Source organism: Heterodontus francisci, chromosome 18 (assembly GCF_036365525.1).
Source record: "Heterodontus francisci isolate sHetFra1 chromosome 18, sHetFra1.hap1, whole genome shotgun sequence".
Classification (NCBI taxonomy): Eukaryota; Metazoa; Chordata; class Chondrichthyes; order Heterodontiformes; family Heterodontidae; genus Heterodontus; species Heterodontus francisci.
In genome coordinates this window covers 4,535,443-4,556,846 of record NC_090388.1, presented here as the reverse complement: position 1 = coordinate 4,556,846, position 21,404 = coordinate 4,535,443, and the positions used below count along the sequence as shown (strand labels likewise).

Sequence of the window (21,404 nt, the reverse complement as noted above, 5' to 3'; positions counted from 1 at the left end):
ACTCACTGAACCTGCCTCCGCCACACTCTCAGACAGTGCATTCCAGATCCTAAACACTCACTGAACCTGCCTCCACCACACTCTCAGACAGTGTATTCCACATCCTAAACACTCACTGAACCTGCCTCCACCACACTCTCAGACAGTGTATTCCACATCCTAAACACTCACTGAACCTGCCTCCACCACACTCTCAGACAGTGCATTCCAGATCCTAAACACTCACTGAACCTGCCTCCACCACACTCTCAGACAGTGCATTCCACATCCTAAACACTCACTGAACCTGCCTCCACCACACTCTCAGACAGTGTATTCCAGATCCTAAACACTCACTGAACCTGCCTCCACCACACTCTCAGACAGTGCATTCCACATCCTAAACACTCACTGAACCTGCCTCCACCACACTCTCAGACAGTGTATTCCAGATCCTAAACACTCACTGAACCTTCCTCCACCACACTCTCAGACAGTGTATTCCAGATCCTAAACACTCACTGAACCTGCCTCCACCATACTCTCAAACAGTGTATTCCAGATCCTAAACACTCACTGAACCTGCCTCCACCACACTCTCAGACAGTGCATTCCAGATCCTAAACACTCACTGAAACTGCCTCCACCACACTCTCAGACAGTGCATTCCAGATCTTAAACACTCACTGAACCTGCCTCCACTACAGTCTCAGACAGTGCATTCCAGATCCTGAACACACACTGAACCTGCCTCCACCACACTCTCAGAAAGTGCATTCCAGATCCTAAACACTCACTGAACCTGCCTCCACCACAATCTCAGACAGTGCATTCCAGATCCTAAACACTCACTGAACCTGCCTCAACCACACTCTCAGACAGTGCATTCCAGATCCTAAACACTCACTGAACCTGCCTCAACCACACTCTCAGACAGTGCATTCCAGATCCTAAACACTCACTGAACCTGCCTCAACCACACTCTCAGACAGTACATTCCAGATCCTAAACACTCACTGTATGGAAAATGTTTTTCCTCATGCTGCCATTGATTCTTTAGCCAATCACTTTAAACCGGTGTCCTCTGGTTCTCGATCCTTCTGCCAATGGGAACAGTTTCTCCCTATCTATTCTGTACAGACCCCTCATGATTTTGAAAAATTTTACGAGGTTGCATTTACATTTTTACATCTTTCTACTTAAAGGAGATATACAAATATGTTGTTGTAAGAAGTGGTTGACACTGAGCTTTGTGGGGGAGGGGAGGGCAGGATAAAGATTTTGAGTCCTGGGAAAGGTTTTCAGGAAGTGAAAACGAAAACTCGGCGGGTGTAAAATCGGCTGAATATTCGCTATCATGTGTTTCAAGCTCGGGCCAAAGACTAACCTCAATCCCAGTGAGAACTGATTTCAACACAGGAAGGAAAAAGATCCTGTAGGATGCCAGATACAAAATCGAGGAAGCAAAAGAGAGGGCAGGTCAAAGGTGATAGTCATGCTATTTTAGAGAAAAATGGTGCGTTTGTGGGGAATGGATGAATCAACGTTTTGGGTGTGGACCATTCATCAGACCTGCAGCTGTCGGTTTTTCTTTCAGTTCCTGCTTCAAGTTGGTTCAGCTGTTTTCTCAATTGCCACTCTGAGAATGTGAATTAATGTGAAAGAATGGATCAGGACACAGTGCACCAATACTGAGGTGTGAAGCTCCCTGTCAGAGACTCACGTGGGCTTCAGGCCCTGAAGAGTGCAGATTCACAGGATAATACAGGGCACTGTTTGGGTGATTTCCAACTGCCTGCTGTACATTCCTGATGTTATGACCAAGGCGGGAAGATTGCACTGTCTTTCTCTAGTTCCACTTCTCCACAGGTCACAACATATATTTAAATGATTACACAGTTACTGATACGGCCAATTATATACTCTATCTCTCTCAGTTTCAGAATAAAATCCATCAACCAAGTTTTTTTTATTCATTCATGAGATGTGAGCATCGCTGGCCAGGCCAGCATTTATTGCCCATCCCTAATTCCCCTTGAGAAGGTGGTGGTGAGCTGCTTTCTTGAACCGCTGCAGTCCATTTGGTGTAGGTACACCCACTGTGCTGTCAGGAAGGGAGTTCCAGGAATTTGACCCAGCGACAGTGAAGGAACGGCGATATAGTTCCAAGTCAGGATGGTGTGTGACTTGGAATGGAACTTGCAGGTGGTGGTGTTCCCATGTATTTGCTGCCCTTGTCCTTCTAGTTGGTAGAGGTCGCGGGTTTGGAAGTTGCTGTCTAAGGAGCCTTGGTGTGTTGCTGCAGTGCATCTTGTAGATGGTACACACTGCTGCCACTGTGTGTCGGTGGTGGAGGGAGTGAATGTTTATGGATGGGGTGCCAATCAAGCAGGCTGCTTTGTCCTGGATGGTGTCGAGCTTCTTGAGTGTTGTTGGAGCTGCACCCATCCAGGCAAGTGGAGAGTATTCCATCACACTCCTGACTGGTGCCTTGTAGATGGTGGACAGACATTGGGGAATCAGGAGGTGAGTTACTCACCGCAGGATTCCTAGCCTCTGACCTGCTCTTGTAGCCACGGTATTTATATGGCTGGTCCAGTTCAGTTTCTGGTCAGTGGTAACCCCCAGGATGTTGTTCGTGGGGGATTCAGCGATGGTAATGCCGTTGAATGTCAAGGGGAGATGGTTAGATTCTCTCTTGTTGGAGATGCTCATTGCCTGGCACTTGTGTGGCGCAACTGTTCCTTGCCATTTATCAGCCCAAGTCTGGATATTGTCCAGATCTTGCTGCATTTCTACACAGACTGCTTCAGTATCTGAGGAGTCATGAATGATGCCGAACATTGTGCAATCATCAGCGAACATCCCCACTTCTGACCTTATGATTGAAGGAAGGTCATTGATGAAGCAGCTGAAGATGGTTGGGCCAAGGATACTACCCTGAGGAACTCCTGCAGTGATGTCCTGGAGCTGAAACGATTGCCCTCCACAAACCACAACCATCTTCCTTTGCATTAGGTATGACTCCAAACTGCGGAGAGTTTTCCCCTGATTCCCATTGACTTCAGTTATGCTAGGGCTCCTTGATGCCATACTCGGTCAAATGCTGCCTTGATGTCAAGGGCAGTCACTCTCACCTCACCTCTTGAGTTCAGCTCTTTTGTCCATGTTTGAACCAATGCTGTAATGAGGTGAGGAGCTGAGTGGCCCTGGTGGAATCAAACTGAGCGTCACTGAGCAGGTTATTGTTAAGCAAGTGCCGCTTGATAGCACTGTTGATGACACCTTCCATCACTCTACTGATTATTGAGAGTAGACTGATGGGGTGGTAATTGGCCGGGTTGGACTTGTCCTGCTTTTTGTGTACAGGACATACCTGGGCAATTTTTCACATTGCAGGGTAGATGCCAGTGTTGTAGCTGTACTGGAACTGCTTGGCTCGGGGCATGGCAAGTTCCAGAATATTGTCAGGGCCCATAGCCTTTGCAGTATCCAGTGCCTTCAGTCATTTCTTGATATCACGCGGACTGAATCGAATTGGCTGAAGTCTGGCATCTGTGATGCTGGGGGCTTCAGAAGGAGGCCGAGATGGATCATCAACTCGGCACTTCTGGCTGAAGATTGTTGCAAATGCTTCTGCGTTATCTTTCACACTGATGTGCTGGGCTTTTAATTAACAACAAAAGTATTAATTTATTATAAAACAAGACTTAGTCAATAAAGATGCAAAGTTTTAAAACACAGTTTGAAATATGACAGTAAATATATATATTCCCTTCTAAATACCCAACACACACACAAGTTAAGGGAAAAATAAAGATGCTTTGGCCAAAGTATTTGTTAATTCTAGAAGGTAAAGGATAAGTTATGTTCCAGATGGCATACAGTCTGGCCTCTGAGTACACGTAACCGCCACGGGGATCTTTTCAGAAGCTGTTCATTCAGGAGATGTTGAGAGGAAGTTTTCCAGAAGCTTCTCAGGAGAAGTACGTCTTCAGGCGTTACAGCTAACATACACTGGATTTTTTTTCAGGGTTTCTCAGAGAGGTGGAGAAAAGATGAGTGTTTCTTTCAGCAGGCTACAAACTCAATTGATGCAAAACAGTATTCAAAAATGAAACCTACTCTTGAGCACCATAAATCTTACATTACCTCTCTTGTAAACAACTCCCATAGTCAGAGGGAACCTGTTGTTTACTTAGCTGAAGAGATGTGACAGCCAGTAAATGTTTTTAAACAGAATCCTTCCAGTGACCCTTTTTTTAAAAAAAAGTCCAGCATCTATGGAATCACTTCAGTCCCCCAATAAATCCATCTGCACAATTCTAAAACATGAGTCCTCAAAAAATATTTAAAAATGGAAGCACTTTCATAACAGTGACCTGAGAAATGGACAGCAGCAGTTATAAAGGAGGAGAGGGTGGGAGGGTCTGAGGGGAAGGTAGCAGATAGGTACCCTTGTCTGTGCCATTGACGTCTAAGGCTTGCCTGATGCAGCTTTCACCTGGGCCTGCAATTGGGTGACCAGCCTGTCATCCTTGCCCCTCCCTATCTTTGTGGATTTCCTCCAGCCCTACAACCCTCCGAGATCTCTGCACTCTTCCAATTCTGGCCTCTTGTGCATCCCTGACTTGCTTCACTCCACCATTGGTTGCTATGCCTTCAGTTGCCTGGGCCCGAAACTCTGGAATTCCCTCCCTACACTGCTCTGGCTCTCCACCTCACACTATCCTCCTTTAAGTGGCTCCTTTAAAACCTACCTCTTTGACCAAGCATTCCTAATATCTCTTTATGTGGCTCGGTGTCAAATTTTGTTTGTTAATCACGCCCTTGGGATGTTTTGCTACATTAACAACACTATATAAATGCAGGTTTTTGTTCTAAGGCACTAGCAGTGGCCACTTTTCAACAACTTCTGGTCCATCCCAGAGGATTTTAATAGTCCACCACCCCTTGCCACATTGCAGGTGTAGGCCAGGCCTGGCAGGGCTGACCGGTTCCCTTCAACAAAAGACATTTGAGAACCAGTTGGGATTTTTACAACTTGCATGGTCATTCTTCGTCTTGTTACCAACAGTTTACAAAATTTATTGAATTATTTCATAATGTGCCAGGGTGGCATTTGAACTCATGACTTCTGAATTGCTAGCCCAGTATCTGAATCACAGCTTTACTTGCTGTGGCTCAGTTCATTGTACTCTTGACTCTGAGTTAGAAGGTTGTGGGTTCAAGTCCCACTCCTGGGTCAAGTATAAAATCCCCACTGCTGCTCCAGTGATGGAATACTATGCCAACAAAGGTGTTATCCTATTGGATAAGACAGTAAATAATCTGCCCCGTTTGCTGGAAAGCAAGGATCCCATGGCAGTATTTGAATAAGTGCAGGTGAGTCCTCCCTGGTGTCCTGACCAATGTTTATCTTTGAACCAACATTAGTAAAAAACAAACTATTTGGTCATTATTACATGGCTGTTTGTGGCACTTTGCTGTGCACAACTTGGCTGCTGTATTTCCAACAGAGCAACACTTCAAAAGTAATGCATTGACTATAAAACACTTTGAGACATCCTGATATAAAAGCAAAATACTGCGGATGCTGGAAATCTGAAATAAAAACAAGAAATGCTGGAAATACTCAGCAGGTCTGGCAGCATCTGTGGGGAGAGAAGCAGAGTTAACGTTTCAAGTCAGTGACCCTTCATCAGAACTTTGAGACATCCTGAGGTTGTGCAAGGTACTGTGTAAATGTCAGTAAATCTTTTTTTTTTATCTTTGGCAGCTCTGGAGACTGGGTTGAATGAGAAACTATTCCAGTGGCAGATTCACGATGGGAACCAATGGTTGGATGTAGCCCATGATGACATAATAGAAGCCCAATATACATTGCCAACAGCAGAAGGAATATATCTCCATTCCGCTGAACATGGGTAAGTGCAACCCAGGGATATCTCAGGTGCACATTCTGAAGAAAACCTACCTTTTTTTTTATTCGTTCATGGGTTGAGAGTGTCAATGGCAAGGCCAGCATTTATTGTCGATCCCTAAGATGTTCAAAATGATGAGAGGCTTTGATAAAAATAGATCAGGAGAAACTATTTCCACTGGCAGGAGGGTCAGTAACCAGAGGACACAGATTTAAGATGATCGCAATAAAGCTGGGCTAAGCAGAGATGTAGAGAAATTCTTTTTACTCAGTGAGTTGCTGTGATCTGGAACGCGCTGCCTGAAAGGGCAGTGGAAACAGACTCAATAGTAACTTTCAAAAGGGAATACTTGAAAAGGGGAACATTTGCAGGGCTATATGAACATACGAGTTGGGAGCAGAAGTAGGCCATTCGGCCCCTCTAGCCTGCTCCACCATTCAATAAGATCACGGCTGATCTGTTTCTGTCTCGAATTCCACACTCCCATCTATCCCTGATAACCTTTGATTCCTGTGACTAACAAGAATCTATCTACCTCCACCTTAAATATTCAATGACACCACCTCCACCACCTTCTGAGGCAGAGAGTTCCAAAGTCGCACAACCCTCTGAGAGAAAAAATTCTCCATCTCTATATGGGGCTATGGGGAAAGAAGGAGACATAAGGTCAGGTCAAAGGTTTTAAGCATCATCTCAAAGAAGGAGAGAAGATTAGAGAGTTGGAGAGGCTCAGAGAGGGAATTCCAGAGCTTAGGGCCCAGGAAGCTGAAGGCACGGCCACCAATGGTGGAGCAATTAAAATCAGGAATGTTCAAGAGGAATGCAGATATCTTGGAGGCTGAAGGAGATTACAGAGATAGGGAGTGTTGAGACCATGGAGGGATTTGAAAATGAGGAGGAGAATTTTCAAACTGAGGCATTGCTTACCCAGGAACTAATGTAGCTCAGTGAGTGTGAGGGGGTGATGGTTATGCTGATGAAGTTAGATGAAGAAGTGGGAGGAGGCTCACGTGGAGCATAAACATGGGCAGGGAGCAGTATAATTCTGTAGCTGAGCACTAAAGAAAATGAACTACTTTCATCCACAGTATGTCTTTCTCCCCTTACCCCCCACCCCAACTAATGAATTCTAGTTTCTTCCTGCTGCCCACAGTGAGAGGCTGATGAAATTACCTGTTCTGTCAGTGCCATTCCTGGGAGGTATTAACTACTGAGTTAAAATAGAAACTGAACAGGCTAAACCTACAACAAAAGCAAATTACTGCGGGTATTGGAAATCGGAAATACTCAGCAGTTCCGGCAGCATCTGTGGAGAGAGAAACTGAGTTAATGTTTTAGGTCAGTGACCTTTCATCAGAACTGGGAGGAGAGATGGGAAAAATTAGGACTGTTCATCTTGGAACAGCGAAGTTTAAGAAGTGACTGACGAGAGGTTTGCAAGATGATGAAAGAGTTTGATGAATAAGGAAAGGCCATTCCCTCCAGTGAGTGGGTCGATAACCAGAGATCATAGATTTAAACTCATTGGCAAAAGATCTAGAAGGGAGATGAGGAGAAATGTTTTCACTCAGAGTTGTCAGGATCTGAAATGCTCAACCTGATTCCATAAATAATTTTAAAAGGGAGTTGGACAGGTTCTTGAGAATGAGGAACTTCTTGGATTACCGAAAAAAAAGTGGGGTTGTCGGAGTAAACACAACTGTTCTTTCAAAGAGCCAGCACAGGCATGACAGGCCGAGTGGCCTCCTTCTGTGCTGTAAGTTTTGGTAAATATAGACTGTTCTAACTCCAAGATTACTTGAGAGACTTTCCTTGCTATTTGGTTATAGGACTATCTATCTGGACTTTGACAAGATGGAAATTGCTGGCAGCAGTTTCAAACTACAAAGGCTGACATTTTCAGAGGCTCGGCAAATGGACAGATACAGCTGGTATTTTTTGGACCAATGTTCCTGGAGGGAATATGGAGCTCAGGTAGAGTTACAGAAAATTGAAATGGATTTAACATTGGTGATTGGAATGAATGCAATGTACATACCAACTCACTGAATACAGCGAATATAAAACCAGGAAGTGTTGGAAATACTCAGCAGGACTGGCAGCATACGTGGAGAGAGAAACCGAGTTCACGTTTCAGGTCAGTGACCATTCATCAGAACTGGCAAAAATTAGAAATTAGGTTTTAAGCAAATAAAGCAGGGGTGGGGCAAGAGATAACAAAAGGCAAGGTGTTGATAGGACAAAGGTCACAGAGAATAACTGACCAGAAGGTCATGGAGCAAAGACAAATGGTATGTTCATGGTGCGATGAAAGACAAAGCATTAGTGCAAGGAAGGTGTTAATGGACAGAAAAATGAACAGCCCTGGCCCAAAGCACAAACAGGCACATGTTAAGAAAAATTAATGATGAAACAAACTAAAATAAAAGAAAAAAATAACTGAAAATAAAAAATGGGGGGCCCGTCATGGTCTGAAATTATTGAACTCCATGTTCAGTCCGGCAGGCTGTCGTGTGCCTAATCGGTAAATGAGATGCTGTTCCTCGAGCTTGCATTGATGTTCACTGGAACACTGCAGCAATCCCAGGACAGAGATGTGAGCATGAGAGCAGGGGGGAGTGTTGAAATGGCAAGCAACCGGAAGCTCGGTCATGCTTTCGGACTGAGCGGAGGTGTTCCGCAAAGCGGTCACCCAGTCTGCGTTTGGTCTCCCCAATGTAGAGGAGACCACATTGTGAGCAGCGAATACAGTATACTACATTGAAAGTAGTACAAGTAAATCGCTGCTTCACCTGAAAGGAGTGTTTGGGGTCTGGGATAGTGAGGAGAGAGGAGGTAAATGGGCAGGTATTACACCTCCTGCGATTGCAGGGGAAGGTGCCGTGGGAAGGGGATGAGGTGGTGGGGGTAATGGAGGAGTGGACCAGGGTGTCGTGGAGGGAACGATCCCTTCGGAATGCTGACAGGGGAGGGAAGGGGAAGATGCATTTGGTAGTGGCATCACACTGGAGGTGGCGGAAAAGGCAGAGGATGATCCTTTGGATGTGGAGGCTGGTGGGGTGGAAAGTGAGGACAAGGGGGAACGCTGTCACGGTTCTGGGAGGGAGAGGAGGGGGTGAGGGTAGAGGTGCAGGAAATGGGCCGGGCACTGTTGAGGGCCCTGTCAGCCATAGTGGAGGGGAATCCTCGGTTAAGGAAAAAGGAAGACATATCAGAAGCACCGTCATGGAAGGTAGCATCATCAGAGCAGATGCGTCGGAGACGGACAAACTGGGGAAAAGGAATGGAGTCCTCACAGGAGGCGGGGTGTGAAGAAGTGTAGTCGAGGTAGCTGTGGGAGTCGGTGGGCTTATAATGAATATTAGTTGACAGCCTATCCCCAGAGATGGAGACAGAGAAGTCAAGGAAGGGAAAGGAAGTGTCGGAGATGGACCGTGTAAAGGTGAGAGAAGGGTGGAAATTAGATGCAAAGTTGATAAAGTTTTCCAGTTCTGGGCGGGAGCAGGAAACGGCACCGATACAGTCATCAATGTACCGGAAAAAGAGTTGGGGGAGGGGGCCTGAGTAGGACTGGAACAAGGAATGTTCCATATATCCCACAAAAAGACAGACATAACTAGGACCCATGCGGGTATCCATAGCAACACCTTTTACTTGAAGGAAGTGCGTGGAGTTGGAGGAGAAGTTGTTCAATGTGAGAACAAGTTCAGCCAGGCGGAGGAGGGTGGTGGTGGATGGGGACTGGTTGGGCCTCTGTTCAAGGAAGAAGCGGAGAGCCCTCAAACCGTCCTGGTGGGGGATGGAGGTGTAGAGAGATTGGACGTCCATAGTGAAGAAGAGGCGGTTAGGGCCAGGAAACTGGAAATTGTCAAAATGACGTAGGGCGTCAGAAGAGTCACAGATGTAGGTGGGAAGAGACTGGACCACGGGAGTAAAGAGAGTCAAGATAGGAAGAAATAAGTTCAGTGGGGCAGGAACAGGCTGAGACGGGCATGACGGGCCCCCTTTTTTATTTTCAGTTATTTTTTATTTTTTATTTTAGTTTGTTTCATCATTCATTTTTCTCATCATGTGCCTGCCCACTGTTTTGTTTTCATGTTTATGTTTTGGGCCAGGGGTCTTAATTTTTCTGTCCATTAACACCTTCTCTGTACTAACGCTTTGTCTTTCAGCACACCATTAACATACTGTTTACCTTTACTCCATGACCTTCTGGTCAGTTATTCTCTGTGACCTTTGTCCTATCAACACCTTGCCCTTTGTTATCTTTTGCCCCACCCACACTTTATTTGCTTAAAACCTATTACATTCCTAACCTTTGCCAGTTCTGATGAAAGGTCACTGACCTGAAACGTTAACTCTGCTTCTCTCTCCACAGATGCTGCCAAACCTGCTGAATATTACCAGCATTTCTTGTTTTTATTTCAGATTTCCAGCATCTGCAGTATTTTGCTTTTATTACAGCATATATAATGTTGTCTTTTTATAGAATATTGTCATATTGCCCTTAGGTTGGGGTATTATGGGATATTGTTTGCCTCTAATATGAACATACGAATTAGGAGCAGGTGTAGGCTACTCAGCCCTTCGAGCCTGCTCTGCCATTCAATAAGTTCATGGCTGAACTGATTACTCCACATTTCCACCTACCCCCTGATAACCTTTCACCCCCTTGCTTATCAAGAATCTATCTACCTCTGCCTTAAAAATATTCAATCATTGCTTCCACCATCTTTTGAGGAAGAGAATTCCAAAGACTCACGACCCTCTGAGAGAAAATATTTCTCTTCATCTCTGTCTTAAATGGGCGACCCCTTATTTTTAAATAGTGACCCCTAGTTCTAGATTCTCCCACAAGGGGAAACATCCTTTCCATATCCACCCTGTCAAGACCCCTCTGGATCTTATATGTTTCAATCAATTAGCCTCTTACTCTTCTAAATTCCAGCGGATACAAGCCTAGCCTGTCCAATCTTTCCTCATAAGACAGTCCACCCATTCCAGGTATAATTCTAGTAAACCTTCTCTGTACTGCCTCCAACACATTTACATCCTTCCTTAAATAAGGAGATCAATACTGTACACAGTACTCCAGATGTGGTCTCACCAATGCCCTGTATAACTGAAGCATAACCTCCCTACTTTTGTATTCAAATCCCCTCGCAATAAACAATAACATTCTATTAGCTTTCCTAATTACTTGCTGTACCTGCATACTAACCTTTTGCGATTCATGCACTAGGACACCCAGATCCCTCTGCATCTCAGAGCTCTGCAATCTCTCATCATTTAGATAATATGCTTTTTTATTCTTCCTGCCGAAGTGGGCAATTTCACATTTTCTCACATTATACTCCATTTGCCAGGTCTTTTCCCACTCACTTACCCTATCTATATCCCTTTGTAGTCCCCTTATGTCATTTTCACAAGTTACTTTCTATCTTTGTGTCATCAGCAAATTTAGCAACCCTACCTTCGGTCCCTTCATCTAAGTCATTTATATAAATTGTAAAAAGTTGAGGCACCAGCATAGATCCCTGTGGCACACCACTCATTACATCTTGCCAACCAGAAAATGACCCATTTATGCCTACTCTCTGTTTCCTGTTAGCTAACCAATCCTCTATCCATGCCAATATGTTACCCCCTACGCCAAGAACTTCCTGTCAGTTTCAAAAGAGGAATGATGGTGAGCTCTGACAGTTTCTCCATCATTAATACTGCAAAATCCAGGCCAATGTAATCTAAATGTTTATGCAGCATCGTCTAGTTATCCTTCACCCTTGGAGTGGAGGGACTGTTTCGTCTTGTAATCGTACCCATTCACTGAAATCCAGTGCCCTCTATTCAAACATCTGCTTCTTCTTTCAAGGGCACTGGTCACAAGGCTGCATTGATTAAAAGTTCTGATATCGAACACCATTTCCAGACGACTCCTCAAGATATCTTTAAGTTTCAAGTTGGAAATTCAAGTTACACCATTAACTTTCAAGGTATGGAAATTGTTGGGGATAATTTGTGTAGAACAGTGTGTGTGCAGCCTGGGACCATTCTGCTGTGTTAATGACCGACATTTATCTTTATTCCTTTACCCTTTTCAGCAATGATTCAGACTAATGTTCAAACGGGTATGAAGAGAAAGGTCAGGAGGAGGTCACAGTTTACCTCAGTGAGTCAGAATGTTAACAGGTTAGTACAACATCAAAGATAAATCCCATTTATCTCGAGCAGTAATGAAATGTTGAAACAATTTATTCTACAGCTGCAACTTGCATTTATATAGTGCCTTTAACACCTTTACCATATTAAGGCATCCCAAGATGCTGCTCAGTAGCACATATCAAAAAAAGAAAGTTTGACACAGAGCCCAGTAAGGATATATTAGGACAGGTGACCAAATGCTTGATCAAAGAAGTAGGTTTTGAGGATCATTTTAAATGAGAAGAGAAAGGTGGAGCATTTAAGGGAGAATATTCCAGAGCTTGGGGCCCAGGCAGTTGAAGGCACGGCCACCAATGGTGGAGCGATTAAAATTGGGCGTGAGCAAGAGGCCAGAACTGGAGGAGTGCAGAGACCTGGGAGACTTGTAGGGCTGGAGGAGATGACACAGATGGAGTTGGTGGTGGGGCGGAGGCCATGGAGGGATTTGATACAAGGATGGGAATTTTAAAAATCTAATGTCTTTATCCTGAGGGTTTCCTGGACTACAATATGCTCTGCATTTTCTAAACTAATTTTTTACCAATTTCAAAAAGTAGATTTTTAAAATTACTCATTCTGCCATTAGAAGCTGCCATTTCTCCCCCTCACTCAACTGCTCGAAGGGTTGTAATATGGAAACGTAATACCTCGGCAATTCATCACCAGGCTGTGATTACAGTGAAATCTATAAATTATGGACGCCTTAGGGACTGGAATCAGCTGTTTATTTATTTGCCGTTGTCCCTATTTTCCAAAGGGTTGTTGTATTTAACTGCAAAGGTTTTCAGTAGAATGGGGAGGTCTTTAATCAACATCTATAACGGCTGTAAAACAGTTCTATCCCTGCAATAAAGCAGTGGAAGGATTTAATCCCGAAGATGGGGCAGTTCCTCTGTCAGAGTAAAAGCAGACTAAATGAACAGAAACCGGAACAGTTTAAATAAGGAACCCCTGATTTTAATTTAATTTTAATTAATTTATTAAAATAAAACAAGGTTGTATAGGGACAGCAGTGTAGGTGGTGTGCTTAAGTGCTTTACAGCCTGTAAGTTACTTTGTTGAAGTGTAGGCAAAACAATGACCAATTTGAGCACAGCAAGATCCCACAAGCTATATCTGACAGAAAGCACCTCTGGCAATACTGCACTGGACTGTCAGCCTAGGTTACAGACTGAAGGTTACAGCTGTAGGAGCTGCGGGGGCCTCCTCCCCCACTACAATATCTGGAGAGTATTACAGATCAAGCCAAAGGCCTTTGAAGCCAGTGTGCTGAGGGATGGAGAGGAAATGGGAGTCAACATGGACAAGCCAAGCGCTGGTTGTGTGACGTCTTTCGGGCAGGAAGACCTGGAGGAGAAGTCATTGCAGAAGTGATATCAAGCGCCTTCTAGCTGATGGCAAAGGCCATCACTGGCAGAGCTCAAGGAGCATTACAGTACTGAGGGAGTGCTGCACTGTCAGAGGGTCAGTACTGAGCGAGTGCTGCACTGTCGGAGGGTCAGTACTGAGCGAGTGCTGCACTGTCGGAGGGTCAGTACTGAGAGAGTGCTGCACTGTCGGAGGGTCAGTACTGAGAGAGTGCTGCACTGTCAGAGGGCCAGTACTGAGGGAGCGCTGCACTGTCGGAGGGTCAGTACTGAGAGAGTGCTGCACTGTCGGAGGGTCAGTACTGAGAGAGCACTGCACTGTCGGAGGGCCAGTACTGAGGGAGCGCTGCACTGTCAGAGGGCCAGTACTGAGGGAGCGCTGCACTGTCGGAGGGTCAGTACTGAGGGAGCGCTGCACTGTCGGAGGGCCAGTACTGAGCGAGCGCTGCACTGTCGGAGGGTCAGTACTGAGGGAACGCTGCCCTGTCGGAGGAGCAGTACTGAGGGAATGCTGCCCTGTCAGAGGGGCAGTGCTGAGGGAGCGCTGCACTGTCGGAGGGTCAGTACTGAGGGAGCACTGCCCTGTCGGAGGGGCAGTACTGAGGGAGCGCTGCACTGTCGGAGGGTCAGTACTGACGGAGTGCTGCCCTGTCGGAGGGGCAGTACTGACGGAGCGCTGCCCTGTCGGAGGGGCAGTACTGAGGGAGCGCAGCACTGTCGGAGGGGCAGTACTGAGGGAGCGCTGCCCTGTAGGAGGGGCAGTACTGAGGGAGCGCTGTCCTGTCGGAGGGGCAGTACTGAGGGAGCACTGCCCTGTCGGAGGGCCAGTACTGAGGGAGCGCTGCCCTGTCGAAGGGGCAGTACTGAGGGAGCGCGGCCCTGTCGGAGGGGCAGTACTGAGGGAGCGCCGCACTGTCGGTGTGTCAGTACTGAGGGAGTGCTGCACTGTCACAGGGTCAGTACTGAGGGAGTGCTGCACTGTCACAGGGTCAGTACTGAGGGAGTGCCGCACTGTCACAGGGTCAGTACTGAGGGAGAGCTGGAGATGCTGCCATTTGGATGAGACATTTAAGAAATGCCTCGTCTGCCAGCTCAAGTGGACTTAAGAGGTCTTTCAGCTACTATTCACACTTGAAGAGCTGGGGCTAGTTTCCCTGGTGTCTGGTCAATATTTATCCCTCAACCAACATCTTAAAAAAACACAGATGATTTGGTCATTATCACATTGCTGTTTGTAGGATCTTGCTGTGCACAAATTGGCTGCCATGTTTCCTACATTACAACAGTGACTACACTTCAAAAGTACTTCATTGGCTGTAAAGTACTTCAGGATGTCCTGAGGATGTGAAAGGTGGTATATAAATGTAAGTCTTTCTTCTGCCTGGGTTGCCTGACTTCAGCCACAGATGTCCTTTGACCCAGTGGAATATTAAGGAAGGAAGAAGAGAGCAAGTTGTTTTTATTAAAAACAAGACAGAAAAGTACTTGCTTTACAAATAAAAAAAGTTTTTAGTAACTGTTGATTTTGAAATCTGCAGCATTTCAGACACAATATTGACCCCACTTGGCAGTTGTACATGGCAGTTCAAAGGTGAAGATAATTGTTGGTTGGATTACAGGAGACAGGTAGGTTGGAACCTTTTTTTAAACATCTCATCCAAAAAGTTGACACCTTCGACAGTGCAGCACTCCCTCAGGACTGCAATGGAGTGTCACATAGATTCTTGTGCCCGAGTGTCTGGAGTTGACTTGAACCCACAACCCTCAGACTCGGAGGTGAGAGTGCTTCCCACTGAGCTGACAGCTCAGAGGAGGTCCCAGGAATTCCACCCAGTAGACAATCGGCAGGCCTCACCAGAAAGGCCGTCAGCTGTCGTCAGTCTCACTGAATTCACGGGAAAGATCCCAGAAATCAGCCAGAGGGAATCAATCAACAACAACTACTTTATATAGTGCCCTCAATGGTGGCCTTTACCATCTGCTATAAGGCACTGTCACAAGGTGCTTCACAGGAGCATTATAAAACAAAATAAGTCACCGAGCCACAGAAGAAATATTAGGTCAGGTGACCAACAGCTTGGTCAAAGAGGTAGGTTTAAAGGAGCGTCTTAAAGGAGGAAAGTGAGGTAGCGAGGTGAGAGGTTAGGGAGGGAATTCCAAAGCTTGGGGCCCAGGCAGCTGAAGGCACAGCAGTCAATTTGTGCACAGCAAGAATCACAGAGCAAATGAACAAAAGGACTTGGTTAAGGGAAGAATTTGGCAGCGCGCTAAAAGATCTCCTACTCTTTGAATACTGCTGTGGGATCATTTACATCCACCTGAACAGGGAAACAGGTCTTGGATTAGCATCTCATCCAAATGACAACACCTGTATTAATGTAGCACTCCCTCAGCACCATACTGAGGCATTAGTTATATTCATTCTGAGCCCAGAGCAGTTCTTGAACTCACAATTATCTAGTTTAGGGTCAAGCAGCTGGAAGCTGAGCTGATAGTTGTGTTCACAGATGCTGCCAGATTTCTGTGTATTTACAACAACTTCTTTCTTCCACAAGGATGATATATCCTTTCTGTCCGACCACCAATGAAACTGTTAGACTGGGTTAGGGCCAGAATCAGCTCTCTGATTTACATTGGCCCCTGATCCAGCAAAACACCTCAATTATAAAATTCTCATCCTTGTTTTCAAATCCCTCCATGGTCTCACTCCTCCCTATCTCTGTAATCTCTTCCAGCTCCACAACCCTCCGAGATCTCTCTACTCCTCCAATTCTTGTCTTTTGTGCATTCCCGATTTCTTTTTGCTCCACCATTGGCGGCCGTGCCCTCAGCTGCCTTGGCCCTAAGTTCTGGAATTCCCTCCCTGTGGCTTGATGTCAAATTTTGTTTAGTAATTGCTCCTGTGAAGTGCCTTGGGACATTTTCCAACATTAAAGGTGGTATATAAATGCAAGTTGTTGTTGTAGGAAAACCCCCTACTCCTCTTCAAATAGTGCAGTTGGATCTGGCTTTGAGTTGTAACATCTTTTCTGAAAGATGTTATCTCTGGCACTACAGCACTCCCTCAATATTGTGGTCCCTCATTTCTAACGGTAAAACTCTTGTCTATGAATCAGAAGGTTGTGGTCTCCCAGCTGACACAGTGGTGTATTACTGATGGAGTGCTGCATTGTCTTAGGTGCCGTGTTCCACGAGACTTTAAATCTAGGCCTCGTGTGCCTGTTCGGAGGGATATAAAGGATTCCATGCCACTTCTTGAAATAAGAAAGCTCTCTGTGTTTGGCCAATATTCAGTCTTCAATTATCACAATCAAAGTAGATTCATTGGTTCATCAACTGTTCGATATTTTGTCTAGAATGTAAATTTGCAGTTTTGGATAATTCTGACTCCTTGTTTAAATTCCATAGGGTGAAGTTAGGACCATTTGTTCAGTCAATAGTCAAGATATTGAACAGAGGTATCAGCAGAATCCCCAAGGATCTCTACAATTTACTGCTGGTCATTTCACATACACACTGGATTTTTCAGGTACAATAATGTATCTATAAACCAGCTATCAAATCTAAAAGCACAGTAGGAGGTCACTTTGCCCATTATGCCTCTTTGGTAGAGGTATTTCAACACCCCTGCTCTTTCCCCATAGCCCTGCAATTTTTTCCTTTCAAGTATTTACCCAATTCTTGTTTGAAAGTTACTAGTTACTGTTTCCACCACCCATTCAGGCAGTGCATTCCATCTCATCCCGAGTTCTTTAACTAATTATCTTCAATCTGTGTCCTCTGGTTACCGACCCTTCTGTCAACGGAAACCGTTTCTCTCTATTTACCCTATCATAACCCTTCATAATTTTGATCATCTCTATCAAATCTCTCCTTAACCTTCTCTGCTCTAAGGAGAACAATCCCAGCGTCTCCAATCTCTCATGATTTTTGTTTACTTGGCAGCAACACTCCGTTATTTTAATGTAACCTAATAGAAAAATCACCAGTTAAACAAACCAAACAGATATATATTTGTGGTTGTGCTGTCAGTGTTTGCTGTCATTACTTTCTGAAACTGACAGCAATTCTAGTGTCCACACAGGCACAGTTAAATGCAGAAATCCAGAAGTTACTGTCAGTTATTTCCCACTGCTCCACAGCTGCACTGTTGAAGTGCTCACAGATGCAAATCAGTTAGAAATCACTAAATTGATGTGAACTTCCAATTTTTAAACTATTCATCTTTTTAAAACCCTTGAAATGATAATGCCTTGTTGAATGAGGTGCAACTTGTTTTTTAATTACTGTTGAACAACCTCTCTGGTTGTGAAAAACTAATTTTATATTTGTGGAGTGACAAATTTCTCCATTTAATGACAAAAGTTCCATCTTTTTTTAAAATGCTTTTAAAGATTTAGCTTCTACCTTTAATTCCAAGTGTATTTCCCAATCTTTACTCTGTTTTCTGCAAAATTATAAAAACCTACTTGTTAGTTCCTGGTCAGCTGAGAGACCTCTTCAGTGTGACTGGCCGTTTAGCTTCCTTGATGATGTCACCATTGCTGAATAGAGAATGAAATTAATTTTGGGAAATATGAAATCCGTGCCAAAGAGCCAGCTAGATCTTTGTGGGCAGTTTTCTTCAAGGTCAGTGATGATGCAATTATCAAACTGCTAACAACAAAATCCAAACCATAGAAATACATAAATTACATCAGGGAAACAGGCCATTCAGTCCAACCAGTCCATGTTGGTGTTTGTTTACCTTTCACATGACCAAATAGATCTGATCACATTTGCCTGCCCTGTTGATATATTCCTCCTTCATCCACCAATCCAATCTCATCTTGAATGTTGACCATTTCTGCCTCAACCACTAACCCTGGAATAAATCCCACAGCCTCACAACATCTCTCCTGCTCTCAGTAAATCTCTGACACTTAATCTTGTCTCTCTGGCCCCTCATTCTGGACCCCTCAACTACTGGAAATAAGCTGCTTCTCACAACCCTATCATCATTTTAAATTCATATCACCTAGTAATCTGTATTGTGCCAATTAATAAAGCTCGAGTTTTTTCACATTTCATTCTGTTTGTACTGTATTTCCTCATACCAGGCATCATCCTCACAAATCAGCATTGTATCCTCTCGAAAGCCTCAATATCCTTCCTGAACCCATCACCTGAATTTTCCCTTTTTGTATATGCGACACAAGGACATTCGTCTCAGACTGGTCTCATCTCTGGCCCAGTGCGTTAACTGTATTTACTGAGAAGCTCTCTCCTCCTGCCCTCCACATCCTGTTGTGGAAAAATAACAATACTTTCATACAATAAGGGGCATCCTCGGAGGTTCAGGCTAAACATAGGAATTACGTATCCAAAATATATCACCTCTGACAGTGCGGCGCTCCCTCAGTACTGACCCTCCGACAGTGCAGCGCTCCCTCAGTACTGACCCTCCGACAGTGCGGCGCTCCCTCAGTACTGACCCTCCGACAGTGCGGCGCTCCCTCAGTACTGTCCCTCCGACAGTGCGGCGCTCCCTTAGTACTGACCCTCCGACAGTGCAGCACTCCCTCAGTACTGACCCTCCGACAGTGCGGCGCTCCCTCAGTACTGCACTGCAAGAGTTAGCCTGAATTATGTGCTCAAACTGAGGTCCTGTCTCCCTCTCTGGTGGATGTAAATGATCCCATGGCCACTATTTTGAAGGAGAGAAAGGGAAATCTCCCTACTGTCCCGGCCAATATTTATCTCTCAACCAACATCACAAAAAAACAGATTTTTCTGGTCATTATCACATTGTTTGTGGGAGCTTGCTGTGCACAGATTGGCTGCTGTGTTTCCTACATTACAACAAAAAGTACTTCATTGGCTGCAAAATCCTTTGAGACATCCTGAGGTTGTTATATAAATGCACGTTCTTTGTTCAATCTTTGAACAAATTCAATTTTGAACGTCTTGCCCAGAGTTGAGCCTGAAGAATATTGAAATATATAAATTGTTACCTCTGCTCAATCCATTATTTTCATGGAGCTTGGTTTAATTATGATCATTGCTCTTGAATGTTTGCAGCCATGACACAGACCAACCTTTTAATTGGCACCAAGAGAGCTGTGAGACGTCTGGTAACCACCAGTCTTTGGGGAGCGAGTGGGTAAGTGTATAGTCTGTGTGTGTGTGTGTGTGTGTGTAGCATTAACCCAGACATTAGTCAACGCTGCACACTTCATTGATGTACAATTTAATCCTCCCTTTCGGTCCTGATTGATGGAGCCAAAAATCAGGGGAAGCAAAGTGGGGGTGGGAGGGGGGGAGGGAGGGAAGTGTAGAACAATGAACAGACCAGAGGGAGGTGCTTGAGGGGCTCAGAGCAACAGTGATTCCCTCAGTGAGGTAGTATTATTTTACCATCTAGTGACTCTTTTAACAAGTTTCCTGTATTCTGTGCTTAGCACCTCATCGTAAAATAACTCCTGTTCTTAACGAAAGCCATTCCAAGAAAAGCAATAGAGCAGTCGTACCTGTACAGTCCTCACTGCTAATAGCGGCACTGTTGGAGCTCAATGACTAGCAGTGCTGGATTATTTAAAGGGAAACTCTACAGTGACCAGGTAGCAAATGATCACATTTGGGAATGCCCAACAGACAATATGGATTGAGCTAAGGAACAAAAAAGGGGCAATCACTCTGCTGGGAGTGTACCATAGACCCCCAAACAGTCAGACAGAGTTAGAAGAGCAGATATGTGGGCAAATCTCTGAGGAGTGCAAGAACAATAGGGCAGTAATAGTGGATTTTAACTACCCCAATATTAACTGGGATAGTTTTAGTGTGAAAGGAATTGAGGGAGCAGAATTCTTGAGATGCATTCAGGAGAACGTTTTTGCCCAGTATGTAGCAAGGCCAACAAGAGAAGGGACAGTTTTAGACTTAGTTTTAGGAAATGAAGATGGGCAGGTGGAAGGAGTGGCAGTGGGAGAGCATTTTGGTGGTAGTGATCATAATTCAGTCAGTTTTAACATAATTATGGAAAAGGACAAAGATAGAACAGGAGTTAGAGTTCTCAATTGGGGCAAGGCCAATTTTACTAAACTGAGGAGGGATTTAGCAAAAGTGGACTGGAAATAGCTACTTGAAGGTAAATCATTGTCAGAACAGTGGGAGGCATTCTAAGCGGAGATTCAAGGGGTTCAGAGTAAACATGTTCCCACAAAGAAAACGGGTGAGGTGGCCAAATCTAGAGCCCCATGGATGTCAAGGAGCTTACAGGGTAAGATAAGGCAGAAAAGGAAAGCTTACGTCCAACAGAGAACTCAACGCTACAGAAAGCCGAGAGGAGTATAGAAAGTGGAGAGGTGAAATCAAAAAGGAAATTAGGAAAGCAAAGAGAGGGCATGAAAGAATATTGGCAAGCAAAATCAAGGTGAACCCAAAGATGTTTTATCAAGTAAGAGCAAGAGGATAACTAGGGAGAGAGTAGAGCCCATAAAAGACCAAAAAGGTAACCTCTGTGTAGAGGCAGAAGATGTTGATATTGTACTTAGTGAATATTTTGAGTCTGTCTTCACAAAAGAGGGGTATGATGCAGATATTGTAGTTAAGGAGGACGAGTGTGAAGTATTGGATGTGATAAACATAGGGAGAGAGGAAGTATTAATGGGATTAGCATCTTTGACAATTGATAAATTACCAGGGCCAGATGAAATGTACCCTAGGCTGTTAAAAGAAGCAAGAGAGGAAATAGCAGAAGGTCTGACCATCATTTTCCTGTCCTCACTGGATACAGGTGTGATGGATTGGAGAACTGCTAACGTTGTACCTCTGTTTAAAAGGGGAATGAGAGATAGTCTGAATAATCACAGGCAGTTAGTCTAACCTCAGTAGTGGGCAAATTATTGGAATCTATTCTGAGACAGGATAACGTGTCACTTAGAAAGGCACAGGT

General features: G+C 44.7%; 1 protein-coding gene across 3 annotated transcripts in view; it reads left to right on the top strand.

Annotated features, from left to right (window-relative positions):
• The window catches only part of si:ch211-244b2.3 (uncharacterized protein LOC557230 homolog), a 45,346-nt gene that overhangs the window by 9,519 nt on the left and 14,423 nt on the right, over nt 1–21,404 (top strand). For 2 of the 3 annotated variants that reach the window (XM_068050132.1, XM_068050133.1), the window contains exons 2-8: nt 5,759–5,906; nt 7,733–7,877; nt 11,776–11,896; nt 12,005–12,092; nt 15,010–15,097; nt 16,880–17,000; nt 19,532–19,613. In XM_068050132.1, coding sequence (XP_067906233.1) covers nt 5,759–5,906; nt 7,733–7,877; nt 11,776–11,896; nt 12,005–12,092; nt 15,010–15,097; nt 16,880–17,000; nt 19,532–19,613 — 793 coding nt within the window. Of the gene's footprint in view, nt 1–1,338; nt 1,466–5,758; nt 5,907–7,732; nt 7,878–11,775; nt 11,897–12,004; nt 12,093–15,009; nt 15,098–16,879; nt 17,001–19,531; nt 19,614–21,404 lie in introns of those variants that run through there. The other variant, XM_068050131.1, reaches the window with a different exon arrangement.